The following is an 18957-nucleotide window of genomic DNA, read 5'->3' on the forward strand; positions in this document are numbered from 1 at the left end:
GTAATACCATGCTGTGCTTCTATGTTGAGAACATTAAATAAATCTGATTGTAGTCATAATCTTGGCGCTTTTATTTACACCTCCTTCCTACTAGCATCTATCGGCTTAAAGCTATAAGCTTACTTTGCGTAGGTATATAAATAGATATCTTGTATCGTATTAATTCCTTCCTTAGATAACAAGAGCCATTAGATATTTAAATCGACAAATCGATAGAAATATGTGGTTACTTTAATTATTTTTCCAATATAGGTACCTCGCGACCTTGTCGTACTAATCACACACGATAACACCTAGTCCCGCCGGTGAATACGCTGCATAACAATAGTTTGGTTCAATAAATAAATAACAATGGATGATAAACGCCTGACAGACGCGCTCCTCCCACGGGGCAGCTATCCAGTCACTGCAGCGTGCAATTCTAATTGTGATGCAATAATTGCAGGGCTTGCCTTGTAGTTAGCTGAGAGGCTATAGAAGATAGTGTACCATTTCTAGTAGCTACACTCAAATTGGATCCTCCTCATCATCATTGCTAAATGACCCATATACCTCTTCTACTTTAAAGGTGTTTGCTCCAATCTCCACGCTTGGCAAGCTAGTTGGAGATCGAAGACGGCGCTGCTGCTGTTTTCGTAACCTATAAAAAGCGGACGCCGATAAACTCAGCCACCGCGCCAACCGTGCAGTCAAAGTTAGGTATATTAATAGACAATTTCTCAGTTACACAATACAATTAATTATGGTTCTTCTAAAACTTAATCTAAATTAAAACTAATTTACAAACATAAGCCCTAAGTAATACATCCATTAATGCCATCCATCCTTTAGCCGGGAGTACTAAAACATTACCTACATTAATACAATCACACGATTAGGGAAACTCCAGGAAACCTAGTCAGACCAAGTCATTATTACCTTAATCTAGTACTTATGCGTTACTGAATTATTTAGGGTTCACATTAAGGCTCAATTTTTTCTCAACTCGGAGAAACGCTCTTATGACCAAAATACATAGGTACTAAGTTGTTTTTTTTTTTCGGCAAATCTACTCAAAACATTATAAACTATACCTCAAATCGGGTCGAGTGTATACCATGATGTAAATCACACACTCGATAAGATTTTCACAAGAGGCCCTCGTTTCACACGAATTTAAATCAACTTCGGTTTCAAGTGGCACACTGACAGTCATTCATTGTTTATTTTTAACAGTTCGAGTTTAGGTTTTAGTGTAGGTAAAGTTATTATTTTGTTTGTGTGTTTTAAATTTAATCCTCAAAATACATTTCAGTATTGTTTTTGAGAGAAAAAGGTCTTAATAACATTACCTAGGTATGTTTGTGTCGGCTACTCTGCTGGCTTATTATTCATCACCTGTAGGTGATTTTCGGTATTTCTGAGCTCTGTGGATCCGTCCCTTTGCCATCCTGCTATAATAACAGTGTTTCATCAAGTGACCTTTCCTTCCACAAACGTGATACTTCATATTTGTGAACTTATTTCTATAAATGTTCTATCATAATGTTGTAACAACGATGTTACTTTGTGTCCACTCAGTATTAGGGTCGTTAGGAAATTCATTGGACACATTGGACTTCATCGATCACATTAAGTACCTACTTAGATTAAGTTCGCTCAATAGATTACGAATTCTTAATTTCCAAGCACTGTGTCCTTGCACCATCAAACTGTTTAATGTTCCTTCCTTATCAACTGTACCATTACCTACCATTTTCACTTGTTTTAATTGCACTTCATATTAATTTAAGTATAAAGTCACATAGAGTAGAGTAGTCTTTTAAAAGGTTATTGATAACTTTTTAATTAACATTTCCGTGCAGCGCTGGGTCCACAACCTGTTAGTACTGGACTATCAGTATAAAACAAAGTTTAATTTATTTTCTTTAGTGTGCGTTGTCTGAAGGCGCACACAGAATAAAAAAAGGTCTAAATGCAAATGTATGCAGTGAAGGGATAGCTGGCCACTTAGGTATGGCACTTGGTTGCGTGAGATTTATTTTTGTTATTCCAACACTAAATTATAGCTATACACCGGCGCCGGGCACAATTTCAGGCCCCGTGCCGAGGAGCCTTACTCGGCAGTCGCACTTACAACCACTCGACACAAAAAATACTGGAAACAAGCGGATCGAATGAAGAGATTGCGTTAGTGTTAACAATTTTTCCCACTACCATTGTAAGTAATTACATAATACAGTAATTAAGACCACAATAGATCCTTAGTATTCAAGTGTGATACCTAATCTAGATTTTAGATGTGGGAACCTAGGAGCCGCAGCTACAAAGGTGATCGCTAGAATGGCAGGTAGCTATTGTTCTAGTTCATATTGATTTTATTGTTTGCTGAGCACTCGACGCGGCCATAGAAATGGAAAGCTCATGCTTTGATGACTAGAATAAGAATAGAATTTGCTTGAATACCATTATAGTTACAGAAGATTATCAGTGATCTCTGTTACACATTCTTTGGAAGAAAACAAACATTCTCGTGTTGTTTATATTTAATTTACATGACGTATTTTACACAGGCCTGCAGGGAACAGCTGATGTCTATCTAGCTGATGATTGACAAAAGGATCTGGAATGGGAACACATCTGCACAAGTGCACATACCTATTGGTAACTACAGCGCAGGACGTTCATTCATAAGATGATCAGTCGTAGGAAGCCGTTGCTTGCAGTTCGCTTCCGACCCGCTGCCGATCTGGGAGCCATCGGGCGAGGCCCATCAACTGTGGTATAGAATACCTATCCAGCAGATACGTATCTTCTGACAGAATACCTATACCTATGTAAATGAGTAAATACACACACCTATGTTAAAATGTAGGTACTATTACATACATACATGCTTAAATACTTAAATTGTAAACATTGCCTAAGTAAAAATGAACTGGAGATTGCCAGCAAATTCAAAGGTCACACGTACTTAACACAAATCACAAGACTTGATACTTAACTTTAAAAAATATTGACGTCAATACCGCAAGCTAAGCATGATTGATTCATTGAATCATCATCACAATGACTAATTATGAAATCTCTCTATTACGTACTTTAAGGGACCAATTAAAATAAGCACACATATTTAATCACGTCAAAGGTAGATTGTTTTGAAGGGGGGTAAATCATGCAATGACTTCTCCCGCCTTGGGTGAGGCGTGAGGGAGTGTCAGACTCTTACTGACTAAAAACCACGGCCGTTCCTTAGCGGTAAACACTGCTTTGAGCCTGTGTCTTAGCCCCGGTTAAACTGGACCAGATTAAGTTCACCCCAATCTGAGATTCTCTGCAAAGAAGTCTCGACCTCTCTAGTATTTTTACTTTTGATCCAAACAAACAAACTGGTCAAACTAAATAAAATGGGTTAAAAATCAATAGTTATTCTATTCGATGTATATCTAGTAAGATTAGCAAGTACCTACCTACTTTTATTTCACTGATATGAAAATATGTATACCTAAACAAACCCGGTGCCCTAGAAAAATATGTCCAGAAACATCGAGATCGAATATCACACGAGGTAACGGCACCAGTTGCGGGCAACACGCTTATCAATAAAACCACGGCATATAGAGTGGGATCGTTTAATCTGTTAGATAACTATAGTACAATATCAATACCATGATCTCGATGGCAGTTAGAACACGCCTAAATATAACAGTTAGTCTATCCGTAATTAAAATTAAGTCAATATAAGTGTTAATACTGTCGAAGGTTGTCCAGGATGGCAGCGCATTGCGTAAAACATCGCTCGGCATGGAGCGCGTAGGCGGGAGGCGTCATAAAACGACGCAAGTCTCCGCTGCCCACGTACGTGACAGAAATTTTACCTAACGCAGCATCCCTAGGACATAGGGTTAATCTCTTGTATAGGAGCAAAATGAGAAAATATTTTACAAAAACTGTTTTAAAGCAAATACATGGCACTATTGGTAAAGCTGTGGGACTCTTTATAAACAGTAACTTATACAAAACAATACACAACTAATAAGAAACATTAACAATCATTGTATAGTAGTAATAAAATCCAAACTGGGGTCATGGAAACTCATTAAAACTTGTGTAACATGCAAAATAAAACACCACCAATATTACATGACAACAAACGAATTCAATTCAGTCACAGTTTGTCTAAGCTAAGTTATTACATAATTTTATTGTCTGCACCCTTCTTAGAACTAAAATTGCAACTGAACTCACCCCTCCCCGAGGGGAACTATACTAGAACTACCCTTAGTCCTCCTTACTCAATGTTCCTCATCTTCATTTGCAGTTCGAATCGCCTGTTGGTTCTGACCCCCTTTATAATGCTCCTGTTCTCGTTTCTCTTGACGCTGCGTTTCTCTGTGAAGGACTTCTCCCTCATGACGGTCTGCTTGGCAGCCTCGCGGCGTACTGAGGTAGCGCCGGCTAAAGATGGCAATATCGCCTTTGGAATGCCTCCATTAGGTTTTTCAATAACCTTTTCCTTAGGTTTTTCTGTCTTGCTCGGTATACTGAATGGATTGACGTCCAAGTTTAGTTTGAACCCGAATCTGGTGAACCCTGGTCGTAAGGATTCCAGCGTGGGCAGTTTCTTGGTGGGGGTGTCAGTTTTCTTGGTGGGGGTGTCAGTTTTCTTGGTAGGGGTGTCCGTTTTCTCTTTGGGTTTCACGGCATCTTTACCTTTCGGTGATTCTACGTTATCTGCGAAACAAATAAAGATTAGATTAAATTAAAATAATTAAGTTTCGGGGAACAACTTTGTAATGAGTTACTGGGTCAACGATAGCAGCTGCAACTCGCAATGAGTCGTCCGCGCAAAATATTTCGGTTACAAACACCAGTGCATCTATTTTCCAGCATTATCTGATTACTATGACCTATGTTCTGATTGGTTTGAACAGCTATGTGGGAGCGAGGAGCATCCGGCTTTGTGTCCTAGCCCCCCTCCCCCCAGCTGCAACTATTCTCACACGCGCGGTGCTAATATCGGCACAGCAATGCACCGGGACGATCCGATTACTTGGGTAATTTAGTCCCGATGTAAGTGGCTACGTGCACTATACAGCGGCAGCGTACATTGTTGTACTCGTATCAACTCCGTAGCAGTTGCTCCGAGTACTATATTACAACCTGTGTATTATTAAATGTAAATACTATACCTAGGTATGTATAGTAATTTTCGTTAATCTACTGTATTATAAATACGTCTTCCAGTTATTTAGGTTGGTCGCGCTTTTGTAGTTACGAAACTAAAACGTGCATGACATATTATACTATTAATTATTTCCTGAATATTTCGGTCTTTAGTCTGCAGCAATAAATGAATGTTGTCTGCTCCTGGATTATGGATAATGGGAAAAAAACTAAGCCCAAATATTGGAATAGTCAACTAGTGCAGTCTAGTAAGTTATAAATACGACAGTTAAAGTATTATGTAAACATGGACATCCCAGACCACAAAATTTAAATAAACAAGTACATAAAGTTATGAATATTTCGATCATATTGTATGTGCTATTTAATGTAGGTATCTACAATCGATAAATATATCTATATTGAGAAAGTGGTGATGAGTAACGCTGGCCATATCGTCGATAACTGCTATCTCTGCGCGGAATTTCAGATTATACATTTTGTTCAGGATAGTACCTGGACTAAATATAGCATTTCGTGCAAACAGTCCTGTGCTAGAATATACCTGACATGACCTATTACTTGTAAACCGTATTTCTAACTGCCCTAACCTCGAAAGCGACAAATAACATTAGGATTAGAACATTGACCGTTGACATAACTTTACACCTGTTATCACCGAAGGGATAAGTAGAGGCGTGCTAAAAAGACACCTTTGTTATTATGTTATAGTATACAAGAGCTACATTAATACAATTGTACAATTCTTTCGCCGATTTTACGGTATGAACGTGTATGTTTCTTCGATGTATTGACACTACACACTCAGAATCAAGCTGGTTTTCGAAATTCTCAGTATTACATGGCAAATAAATAGTCCTGAAGTTAATTATAATATACATGACATGATTTTACATAAATTATAACTATTTCAAAGCATGATATAACTACATGTTTGTGTTATTTCCTGCGAATATTACAACAGGAAACAATTACAATTATTCCAAGTACGTACCTGCGCAGAGTTAAATATGCTTAGTTACGCACTGTAGCTTACAGAATTTTCCGAAATACATAAAATGGCAACATATTGTATGAAAATATTGATCGTATCTGTATCTATATGAAGTATGTTATCTTTCCGCCGACTGACTGTGATGATTGCTGTCATATCGATGATTAGTTCAGCTTGGGACGTTGAACCAACATAATATCATTTCATCATACTAGTTTCTGCCAGCGGTTTCGCCTGCATTCCCGTAGGATAACAAGTAGCGTATGTTTTATTCCAGACCATAATCTACCCCTGTTCCAAACTTCATCCCGATCCCTTTAACCGTTTTGACGTGATTGAGTAACAAACATACCTATGCACAAATTCACAAATATATATTAGTAAGATGGACGATAGGCTCACGATAGGCACACACGCATATTAAAGTTTATTTATTTATCTATTTGACTCTTTATGCACATGAATGTGTACGTAGGTGAGCTTAATGCCGTAGGCATTTTAAAGTTTACCTTTATAGATACAGCTATTACCACGAAATGGTTGGACGTACTTTAAATAGGACCTACGTCGGCATAGATTACTAAATGTGTTGACATCTGATTTCAGAAATAATTATCCTTATTTGGAAACGACGATGAACATGTTCAATGGTTGACATATTTTTTTAGCTGTAGGAACACCTACAGTCTAGCTACAACATAATCGGGGCAATGACTCGGCTATGAATCGGCAAAGAGTGGAGATCTTGGAAGCAAAGGAGATCTTGTCAGAACGTTCTCTGAAAACTGGTAGCATGGTAGCCGATTGTGATATTTTATTGTAGACATTTAGATGAAGACTATAGACCGACATAATTTGTTCGTACAATGTCACGGCCAGAGGCTTTTTTTTTTTTTTTTGAGGGGGGAAAATCATCCAATGACTTCTCCCGCCTTGGGTGAGGCGGGAGGGAGTGTCAGACTCTTACTGACTAAAAACCACCCCGTTCCTGCTCCTGCTTTGAGCCGGAGCCACGGTAACCTTTTACGTTGTCCGCAGCTCCGGATCAGGCATCAGCCCTACTGGGCCCCATCTGTGGTGGTCTGGCTCTTTGAGGCGCGCGCGGAACGCGACGCGCCGTACGCACGGGTCTGGTTCTGGTCGGGCGGCGAGCTACCCTTGCTCGCCGTCCGCAGACCCGCACTTACGGTGGCCGGAGATCGTCACGCGATCCCTGACGCCCGGAGTGTCTCCTGCGGCAGCTGAGGCGTGAGGAGGATCGTTCCCTCCGCGCTCCGCCTCCTCCTACGGCCAGAGGCTAATGGTTAATTATATCCCCATAACTAATGTTACAACACTCCTACAAGTTTAAACTTACGTTTCAAAGTTGCACAAGTTTTCGCTTACGATTGGGAGGCAGCGGTTCATTAATCAACATCGCCGGATGTTGGAACACGCGACATCCGTATTAGCAAGGAGCTGGGGGAGGTATTACAAGTGGGTGACGTCATCACTTTCTTGCACATCATTTCAACTAAGTACTTTATATATTTGCAAGCGGGATTTACCGCGCCAATACGGTCAGTTGGTAATGTTGGTTGCTGGTTTATAATAGGGAAAAATTGTCCACGAGTTAGAACCTCAAAGGGTTAGAATTCTAGCAGGTGCAATTTTATGAGAATGGAAAATTTTGATCAGGTTATGTTGTTGTTCCATGTAGCACGAAGTATATACCAGTGTCATAACAGGAAAAATATAAAGATAAATGTTCCCGTCAATATTTACCTAATTTAAATGGTAGCTGACTATTTAACATACTGGCAAGCAAAACTAAACTTCAATGGTAAAAGAATATGATCCAAACTACTTTTTTATAACAAGATAAGGAAAAAACAAGAGAGATGAGTCAAAACAATTTCATTGAAATTAATTAAAGACTTTGATAAAACAAATATGTCGCGTTTTCCTTCCAGAATACGCGGACTGGGCTGGAGATATGTGACACGTGTTGTGTACACTGTGGAGATAAGATACCACCTCTAGTAGGGCGACTATCGACTGCATCGATGACGCACCGACGGCTAATCGATATCGATAATTATGACTACGGATTATCGAGCTGGATAACGAGCTATTGTTTTATAGCTCTTTACACTGTGGCGTTAATTTTACGTGTTTGCATATTTTTATTTAATTTCAGCGTGGCCTATGTTCAACAAAATATAAGATGAAGTGGGGTTTAATGACGATAATGTACTTTCAGTACATAATGTAGATTGCTTACGAGCCGTAGAATTTTGACACATTTTGTATGGAGCTTATGTTAAAATTCTACGGCTCGTAAGCAAATTTACCGATCGGTAGTTTATGCAGAAATCGCCGTCAGTGTATAATGTAGATTCATTGCTAATATAATGTGGATAACAATGAAAACCATACCACTAGTATGCAGAAATCCCCTGATAAAGCAGATTATGTTAAGAACCCATAACAATAGTATTATTAAAGTTGTAAACAAAGGGGTAATTCCTGGTTGTTATTATTTTTCTCAGTCGTTCTCTTCATTACTGAAGGTCATGTCTAGTCTGGTGCACGTCACACTTGATGTACGACCCTCCTCCAAGCGCTCCCGTCCTCTGTGGTCTTTATAGCTGGTGGAACTGTCAGGCCGGTGAGGTTTTTACAGCATCTAGCCCACGGGTTGGTGAACGACCGCGAGGTCTGTTGTCGTTAACCTAACCAACAACCACCACTTCTCCAGACTGTTTCTACGCGCAATGTGGCCAAAATACATTAGTATCGTTGCAGGCATACGGTGGAACTCCTCGTGGTAATTCCGATCTCCTTGAGAATAGAGACGTTGGTACGACGAGCGGTCCAAAGAATACGTAGCATGCGTCTCCAGCACCACATCAGTGTGTAGGTTCTTTCTTTCTATTATAATGAGATCGAATTCGAAAGTGTTTTAATTGCATTTTAGGTCCTAGTGTAGATGTATAACAGACAAAATAAAGATGCTATACTTACTCTTAGGGCTGATCCTTTCCAGCAGTCCAGCAGGTGCAGTTGGAGTGAGCAGCTGTCGAGCTCTCTTGGCGCGGCGCTCCTGGCACTCATTCAGCGACTCCATCTTGTCGAACTGCTTCTGGTGCAGGGCTGCGAAGTTGGGCAGCTTCGTGCGGGACACCTTGGCGTCAGACTTTGGCTTCGATGGAGTGATAGCCTTCTTTGGAGTTGTACTCGTAAGTTTTGCTGTGGACAAATGTGAGATTAATTATACGAAAGGGTGGAGGCAATTAAGAAATTCTGAATTCTATTAATATTTTGCCTATCTAAGTGTAGAATAAGCAGGAAAAGGGCGCATTATAGCACATAAAATATTATAAAACTTGAGCCTTTTCTACCCGACATGGACCAGAAGGCAAAGCACCATTCCAGATTCCCGATAATTATTGAGAATTTTCATGAATCTAAAACCCTTGCCATCCCAGGAAATCTAAACCATGTTTGGCAATGCACTTTACAAGTTTACAAGCAATGATGTAGTTCATGAAGCATAATAAAATACCACCGAGTACCAACTCAAGGTTTCTCATCCATAAACGTAGAAATATAGTTGTAACAATAAAACTGTAATTACAATATTAGTGCTAGGCGTTATCAGTAGGTGCTAAGTAGCGGAGGTAGCGCGATAAGCGGCGACGTAGCTGTGATACCGCGCTATCTGATGTGACTAATGCAACGTTGCACGCCTGTGTACCACGTAATGTAACACGCTGAATAATTAAAATGGTTATATTTACTAATTAATATATTATAATTATTTTAACATATTGGTTTCCCATTTTCCAACATTTGCACATGCAGGTATTTTTTATGGGATGGGACGGATCACCTGATGGTAAGCAAACAGTGACGGACGACCATGGACTCCCGCAACGGTAAAGGAGTTTTAAGTGCATTGTCGACCTTTAGAGAGCCTCACTATAATACAAGAGAAGATTTCACTGCCTATTAACTAGGTATACCTAAGTAATTGTACTTCAGTTTAAACTTATTGTCATATACCGGGCTTTACTCCGTGTTATTTACGGAGAGCAATGAAGCTTTGTCTGAAGTCTTTGCACAGCAATCGAGGTAGCGACCACTCGATGAACAAAGCAGCGATTAATGATTAACTCGTTGAATATGTACTTATATCGAATCTGAAACAGTTAAGCCCTGACACTTCTAACTGCTAAGCTTGTTTGTTTGTTGTTAATAAAGACTAGTGTTCAACATTGTATAGAGGATCAGAAGCCTTGGGAGTAGTCCTCGAAGATTACTGAGATTTGTTCCCTAAATACCTACCTACCAATTTCTTGTCAAACTAATAAGACTGCCTCATTGGTTTAGTGAGTGCAAGTGCGACTGCTAAGCAAAGGAACTCGAGTTTAAATCCCGCCTCCCGGTTCTTATTGGATTTTTTGGGTTTTTCGGAATTATGGCAACTGTATGGCAATAGCCACTCGCTATGAGATTTATAGGTGCGCGTGCACCTCTACTTAGCTCTACGAGGATCAAAACATATGATGAAGTTATTATGGACCATTTAGACTATGATCGAAGTTTTAGCACTAACGATATTCACGACACCTCTTCAAGCTTTTTGAATAGAAATCTCGTTGTATAGCAAAACACTCCACAATGCGTCTTGCTCTCCTTATAAATGTAGGCGCTTATCTGACAGACGTAGACGCGAACAATTCTTGTATTGTTATGCAAATGTTCAAGGTATTGTAGGAAATATTATATCCGTGATATAATGCCTAATATTTATCACGCCTGTGTGCTTCAACTAAGCTGAAATACAGTGCCGGCGTAAGGGCCACTGACACCCTGGGCGAAAATATTGTGGCGCCCATTTGAAGCAATATCAAGTGTTAGTAGTAGTTTTTTATTTTTGGAGTAGTCAGAACTTGTCACCCTGGGCCATCGCCCCATCACGCCCGTAACGCCGGCACTGCTGAAATATATCTGACCAATCTGGATTATACATGTCAAATGTCAATATTGTAGGTCATATGGTTTCTTTAATATCCAGTTTTGGTGTTATAATAAATAAGTTGTGAATAAAATAGTGGGATGGGAAATAATCATGACATCACGACTTACGTTCACCGAAGAGATAGGCAGAAGAGATATTCATCATTAACTTTACTAGTTTTATAGCCTAAGTAATAAGGGCGAGCATTAAGCATTAATCCAGACTTTGTAGTACTGCTGCAATTTTTTATAATAGGAGAAACCTAAATAACAACTACAATAAACCCAAGACTCTTGAAGTCAAGGTCCTTATTTTCATATTTTCAGCATTAGAATACTGTGAACTAAATATAGAATGTAGTAATTACCTGTGGCGCTAGCAGTCCTGGGCCTGGACAGCCGGTCTACCGACTGCTGCAGGTCCTCGGTGAGGCGGGAGCGCTTCACTCGCGTGTCGTCCGCGTCGTTCTGCGTGTACGACCGCTTGCGGCCCGCGCGGGATGTCGGGGCTGGAACTATAACATTCACATTAGAGTAAGTATTCAACAGTTGCGTGTCAACAAGCACGCCAAGTGTATCAACTTACCACTCTCTTCATACACAAAGCTCTTGTTGGACCCCTTGAGATTGGACTTGATGATCTTCTTCCTTTCTTGTGCAACCAACACAGGATTGTCGACAGGACTGCAGAACATGACCCTGGTCAGCCTTGGAGCCGGCTCTACTGAAGCTCGGACACCTTTCTCAATGGACCGAGTCACATTCAACATGCTCTTCTTCTGGTTACTCTTAGTTACGTGGTATGGAGTGCACCCCGCTGCTGGTACTATTGACGACCTCCGTTTAGTTGGAGTACTTGTCTCAGTGTCTTGTTTCTGAGGACTCTCTTTAGTGAATGTTCCTTCTCTCTTCAATGGAGTGTGTGATTTTGGACTTTCTGCCTTAGTCATTGAGTGCTGAGACTCATCTAAGCTGCTCTCTATCAGCAATGGAGTGGTGTTCACAATGTTCTCCACATGCTCTGATTCATCACTGGTGATACTGATGCGGGATATCTCAGACTTGTCCGCAACACTGCTGTTGTCTGAGCTTATGAGGGAAGACTTGGGTTCCGGGTCTTTGTTCCCATGCTCCACCTCAGTATCCTTCTCAAATGTAGTGTTCAGTTGTGTCTCAACATCCATAGACTTGGTTCTCCTTGGTGACTTTCTTTTCAGTGGACTTTCTGTGTTTGAAGTCTTCTCATAAGTTGTATTGATAGCATTCACTGTGAAACTGTTATTTTTATCAAAAGTGTGTCTCCTGATGGAGGTCCTCTTGGTAGCAGAGCTGGTGATGATGTTGTCTTTACCAAAGTCTTCCTTTGTGAAACTAATTTTGGATATGTTACTTTTGTCAAAAGTGCTATCCTTGATACTAGACTTCCTGGTTGTTGCACCTATTTTGAAAGCATCAAAAGAGGTAGAGCTGTCTTTGTCAAATGTTGTGTCAATAGGTTTATCATAGGTAGTGTTAACTTTCACTTTAGAATCTTTTTTATTAGCTGATGTTACATCTTCCTTTTCATATGTTGCATCCAATTGTTTTTCTACTTTGTCAAAGGTAGAATTTGTAATGTTGTTAGAAATCTTATCAGAATCTTTATCAAATGTTGTATCTTTCACATTAGATTTCCTTCGTGACTGTTTACTTGATATGTTAGATGTATTCACATCATCAGGCATATCTTTCTCAGACTTACTACCATTTACAATGGAGGTATTGGCAGTAGATTCTCTTCGCAGAGATTTCCTCAACTGTGATTGGTTGTTAGAAGTATTCAAACATGTTTCCATGTCAGTTTCTCCTTGTGTAGCTAATGTGGTACTTTTATCAAATGTGCTGTCTTTTATATTGGATCTTCTAGATCTGCGGTTACTGTGGGAAATGTTGGAAGCATTTAAATTTGTCTCCGCATTTGTATCAACTCCATCCTTAAAGAGTGATTTGTTACTGTCAGGCTCCATCTTATCTACTTCATCATTACCCACATCATCTTTAGTAGTATTTACTGGATGTGCTTTTTTCGATTTTGATTTATTTTTCTTTGATTTAGTACGAGAGTTGTTTCTTGCATCTGTTTTGATATCAGCACTGCTTGAAACATTACTCTCATCAGATGTTATGATAGAATTCCGTGTCTTCATTTGCCCATTATTTACAATTGAACTATCCTCATTATCTCTTTCAGATTTTGCAGTGAAAATGAAATGTTTCCCTTCATCAATGTCCTTAGCTCCAGACTTTCTTATTTTATTATCATTGTCAATAGAATTATTAATATTGTCACCAGTTATATGCTTCGATAGGTTCTCTGATGTTTCACTGTGTTCAGTGATGTTATTACTGCGTTTTTTATTTTTTTTAGAAGACTTCTTACTAGCTTGTTCCTTTTTAAATGTATTGTTAACTTTATTAGTGGGCACTGTATCTATATGATTATGTTCTGTGTTGGGGCTGCCAGCAGCACTGTGAAATGAGTCAACAGACATGTTGCTCCCGTTGTGTGTACCATTCTTAGAGTTGTTGTGTAGTGGCACATCCTCGGCAGTCATAGAATTAGTTTTCTTTCCCTTTTTCTTCTTCTTCTTTGATTTCTTGGAAGGCACTTCCTCGGGAAGTGGGTTTACATCACTCTCTTTCTTTTTCTTCTTATTTTTCTTTGATTTTGGCACATCAATAATTTCAGTTGGTATATTTTCATGGTTTTCAGTTTCTTCAGCATCATCCACCTTTTTGCCGCGTCGTGACTTTCTAATAAGATTTTTCACTTCTGTTTGTGGCTCAGGGACGACGTTTTCTACTAAGTTTTGTTCTTTCAGAGCATTTTTACGTAACACACGGCTAGTTTTAGCCTCATCCTCTTTACTTGTCGTTGTGTCTCCGAGAAACTCATCGTCTGTAGGATAACTCACGTAATTGTTACGTTTTTTGTTTTTAATTAATGAAACACCTAGTTCCTCCGCTTCTTCTTTAACTTGTCTGCTCCGAGTTTTTCTTTCACTCTTTACAGCAAGTTCTCGTTTCGTTATAACTGTGTCTTCAAGCAACGAAGTATGAATCCCTGTAAATTACGAATATTTTTTTAATGTTTTAACGTTTTTACACACATTCACTAATCATATTCTATACAATTATCACAACTTACGTTTTCCGGACCTGGTAGACATATTTTTGGCCAATTATTTCCTTTCAATAAAGTATATTCAATGTTTATCCTCACTGTTTACAGTAAATACATTTCACATTCAACCGTTTAACGTTTACAAAATTTCAAACTGCCAAACAAGGTGTAGTCCAGCAACGAAAACTTTGACGTTTAATTTTTTTAAATTACTATTCATATTATGAGATTATTAAATGTTTGCAAATAATATTACAGTTTAATTAATCATAAAATTATTTATTTTCTTTTATTGAACTCTTTTTCATATGAAACTAACTATTTTTTATTTTCAGTTTCGTTATTGAACTGGATTTCCAAAGTATGTTGTCACATCAAAATAATCTATCTTTCGATCAGCTATATAAAACAAACGTGAAAAGTAATCATTTATAATGATTTACGTAATTCTCTCTTTTGGATATTTCTTTTTTAATATTTTGCCATCAAAATAATTGATTCGCTGTAATGTAGAAACATTGTCAATTGCTGCCAAGCCTAAACAGAGACAGCCTCAGCTGTCAAAACTGTCAAAATAGTAACGAATGGTAACGAACAAACTTAGAGCATCGCGGTGCAGTGTGTACATTTTTCGCATGTTTATTGTACTAAAACTTAACTAAACATAACTTTTAACATGATATACGTCATGTTTTATAAATACTCTGCACTGGTGATTTTCCAACTCCAAAACCGGGTGTGAACAAAGATTTCGTATTGGGCGTAAACAAAACGTCAAGTAGTCCCACTGTATGAGTCAATTACACATAAGAACACAATGGAGAGACAGTATTACATATTTGTGTTATTGTTGTTGTGTACGTGGGCTTGCAGCGGCGACCGTGGCGACTACATCGGCTGCTATAAGTTGATGGTCGAAAATGTCCTCAACACCCATACTGGCCAGTCTGTGGATGTCTGCTTGTCGGCGTGTGAGCAAGTATACTACAAATACGCAATCATAGGTAATGAATCGACGTGTTTCTGTGGGAATGAGCCGGGTAATTTTCAACTACCTCTGGAGTCTTGTCCTACTCGATGTCCTAAGAATGACACTCAGTTTTGCGGCGGAGAAAATGCCGCCAGTGTGTACGACACCGAGGTGTTCTCTCCTGGGCCACCAACATCGATCAATATTACTAACATTACGGAAACTACGCTGAGGGTGCGCTGGACAGCCCCGGCTGCATACTCATCCATTTCTGGTTATGTTATAAGAGCTATAGTAGTTGAGACCTATGCTGACTTTGCCCTTATAGATCTTGAATGGAGAGTGTCTAATAAAACCTTTTACACTGAACTGTTGAACTTGCAACCTGGCTCTAAATATCAAATAGGAGTGGTGGCAGTCAATGATGGCTTTGAAGGCCCAAATATCACAACCACAGTGGAAACTGTGATTGGAACTCCAGATCCCAGTCCTCCAGATATAGAAATCAGAGAAAGGAGAGGAGATAGAATGGTGGTGCATATCCCTGAAGCTAAGAATGTAAATGGTCCTGTGTCTATGTATAGGATTGTAGTCTCAGTGGAGTTGTACCAACAAGGATTCATAGTTGAAAACTTGGGCAATTACACATATGCCAGTGACCAAGGGCTCCCTTACTACATTACAGCAGAATTGGACCCTGATGATATTAAACATGATTTCATCATCGGAGACAGACATACATACAATGGATTCTACAATGCTCCTCTACCTCTGACCAATGACATAGATGTGTCTTTAGGTGTGGTAAGTGAAAAGGATTTTGTGAAGAGAATCAGATATGCAGAATCAACTAAGAAAATTATATTGAATATCAATGAACCGGAGGAAACTTCTCCATTGGTGATAGCACTTGGGGCTGCCATAGCTATTAGTGTGGTTCTACTTCTAATCGGAGTCGGGCTGCTCATAATCTTGCGTAAGAGAATACAGCTAGTAAGATCTCAGAGAGGCTCCCAGTCAATGCCATTAAGTCTTAGTGAACCGTGCATGGAGATAGAGAATTCAGGTTTCATAGAAGAAGAACATGAGAGGGTTGATTATTACAGCAACTTAAAAAGAAAACTGTGGAACATACCTAGAAGCCTTATAGACATTGATATTTCTTGCATTGTTGGTGTTGGCAGCTATGGCAAATTTACCAGAGGAAAGGTGCAGCAACATGGGGCCCAGACTCCTGGCCTAGTGCAAGTAGTAGCTGACAGAGAGCTGGAGAGATCAGACAAGAAACTAATGCTGCAGGAACTGGACCAACTTATCAAGTCCAGTGAACATGAGAATGTGATCTCACTCATAGGGTTCTGTGAAACTAATACAACATTATTTGTAGTTCTTGAAGATAGCAAACAGAGTTTGAAGGATTTGCTGCTTCAGAGCAGACACAGGGACCTTCAAAACAACAAATTCTGTCTGATGCCAGAGAACAGACTGCTTCAGTACTTTGTTGACATTGCACAAGGTATAGAATACTTGCACAGTAAGAAGATTTTACATAAACGCCTCAGTTGTCGTAACATCGCGCTCAGTGAAAACGGTGTCGCGAAAGTGTCCGGGTTTGGATTATCTCACATGAGACCATTGCACGAGACTCCAGACTACACGCGCTGGACGTCGCACGAGATGTTGCGACTGACTAGATTCAACCCGAAGGCAGATGTTTGGTCGTTTGGTATCCTCATGTGGGAAGCACTCACGATAGGAGCCACTCCATATTTCCATAGTGCTAATAAAGACGTAGCAGCCCGCATTCTTCGAGGCATGCGGCCATCGCAGCCGTCGTACGTAGGTGACGACCTGTTCCAGCTTTGCCTGCAGTGCTGGCAGGTGGATCCTGACGAGAGACCCACATTCTCTGGCTTAGTGCACGAATTGAAGCCATTCGCCGAAGCTTCTGGTTGCAGGAGTCTGAGTTTTACTCATTATAATGGTTTCGACTACGAACCGCATGTAGCGCAGTACGAAATCGTATCATAGTATTTTAAGCATTAGGCAACTAACCAAAACATAGGATTATTAGCTTCCAAAGAGTTATGTTTGTTACTCGAGTGTAAAACGAGGTCGGGAAACCAGCAGCAATGGAATTAATTTACTATGAAGGACAAGGAATTGATATTTTCTAAACTAGATTTTTATTTTGTAACTAATATGTGTATTGTTTGTTCGCCATGCAAGTTAACTGAGAAGCTAGCGGTTGTGGTCACGCGGAACAAATGATCACGCGCTGTTGACCGCTCGCGGCACCAATACCAACTACGGTGAATTGCTGATTTTATACAAAGCTCCACTAAAAGACATTTAGACTAATTTAACGTAATCACGTAGTAGTCATCTTATATTTAAAGGCGCATAGTATTTGTGACTGCATTTTTAAAAATGTTATACATATTTTTAATAGGAAAATGTTAATTTAACTAATTAACTTTCTACTACAGAGTTAGTGTATTCAAATAGTTACTGGAACATTATTTTACCAGTTGGCGCTTATACTAACCAAATTAACCAAGCTGTAGTTACAGAAGTACGTAGAAATATTGCGCACGTTGAAGTCCACCCTTCACGCAGGTGACAGTCCCGCAACATGTTACCCTTCTCAATAAATGTAGATTTTATATTGTAGCTCTAAGTTAAATAGCATTTACAGGAATTTCAAGAGTAATTTCAGAAGAGTACATTTGACAACTATTTAAGTACTCAACTGGATAGTGTTTGCATTATAAATATGTATCCAACATTAAACTGAATATCCTACGATTCTACGTATGTATATTATGTTAGTTTAAATTAGTTTTAATATGAAGATAATCCTCTTACTTTATCAAATAATCGTACTTATGTTGCTAGGCATTGTTATGTATCGAAACTGAGAATTTTAATCAATTTTATGAGTATGTAATGGCTTGACATGACTGTTTGTGAAAATCATGGTGAATAATCAGATTAATGAAATCGATAAAATCATTATTCATGCGATTTTATAGTTTCTAATTTGACTTGTGTCGACGATCAGTTTCCTTTGAGCTTTATTTTCAGTATTTCTAATGATTTGTATATTTAGGCTTAACAAGAAAAATATTGTATAATGATCTACATAAACGATGGGTATAATTTTAAACATAAATATGACTATGTTCACTGGTAGGTACTTAGTTTATAAGTTGTAATTAAAATCATTGGAGAATAATCTCAAGTATTCTATACTGTATTTATTATATGAACTACTCAGCTCTCACTTTTCTTCACTATGCTATATATTAACAGTATTCTATTTACTAAGTATTGGGGTAAATACCTCGGACAAAGGCTTCTATAATTATTATAAGATTCGTATGGTTTTCATGTATTTTATTGTGTCTACCGTTTAATTATTTCTGTTATAATTTACTTTATAATGATTTCCTACATTTAGTTTCATAAGATTTTATTTAAATATTCAGTGATCTGAAATAAGGAATTCCGTCCATTTATTCGTATTTTTGTACGAAATCTCATTTTTGTGTAAATTTTTTATTATGTAACCTGTATATTTTTTTTATAATAAAATTATATAATATTAAAAGTTGTAGTTTAATTATTACTATACCGCTGCTGACTCAAATACATTAT

The 18957-nt window shown here is 38.8% G+C and overlaps 2 protein-coding genes across 2 annotated transcripts; one reads left to right on the forward strand and one right to left on the reverse strand.

Annotated features, from left to right (window-relative positions):
* Window positions 1-3597: 3597 nt before the first annotated feature.
* On the reverse strand, window positions 3598-14537 carry LOC118275371 (muscle M-line assembly protein unc-89). Its single transcript, XM_035593292.2, has 5 exons — window positions 14352-14537; window positions 11751-14267; window positions 11533-11679; window positions 9167-9391; window positions 3598-4713 (listed from the first exon to the last, which is right to left on the reverse strand). Exons 1-5 carry the CDS (start codon window positions 14371-14373, stop codon window positions 4271-4273), a joined length of 3354 nt encoding a protein of 1117 aa, XP_035449185.2. The 5' UTR covers window positions 14374-14537; the 3' UTR covers window positions 3598-4270.
* Window positions 14538-14858: 321 nt separating this feature from the next.
* Window positions 14859-18910, forward strand: LOC118275372 (putative inactive tyrosine-protein kinase Wsck). The gene has a single exon (XM_035593293.2). It carries the CDS (start codon window positions 15145-15147, stop codon window positions 17326-17328), a length of 2184 nt encoding a protein of 727 aa, XP_035449186.2. The 5' UTR covers window positions 14859-15144; the 3' UTR covers window positions 17329-18910.
* The last annotated feature ends 47 nt before the right edge of the window (window positions 18911-18957 follow it).

The sequence above is a fragment of the Spodoptera frugiperda genome, chromosome 8 (genome assembly GCF_023101765.2).
Source record: "Spodoptera frugiperda isolate SF20-4 chromosome 8, AGI-APGP_CSIRO_Sfru_2.0, whole genome shotgun sequence".
Lineage (NCBI taxonomy): Eukaryota > Metazoa > Arthropoda > Insecta > Lepidoptera > Noctuidae > Spodoptera > Spodoptera frugiperda.

Bases quoted from the DNA above. Each gene is read 5' to 3' on its own strand.
- LOC118275372 (XM_035593293.2), top strand. From the start codon at position 15,145: ATGGAGAGACAGTATTACATATTTGTGTTATTGTTGTTGTGTACGTGG.
- LOC118275371 (XM_035593292.2), bottom strand. From the start codon at position 14,373: ATGTCTACCAGGTCCGGAAAAC. The intron at 11,680-11,750 runs GTAAGTTGATAC...TGAATGTTATAG, and splicing joins CTTTGTGTATGAAGAGAGTG to TTCCAGCCCCGACATCCCGC. The intron at 4,714-9,166 runs GTAAGTATAGCA...TTTGTTTCGCAG, and splicing joins GGAAAGGATCAGCCCTAAGA to ATAACGTAGAATCACCGAAA.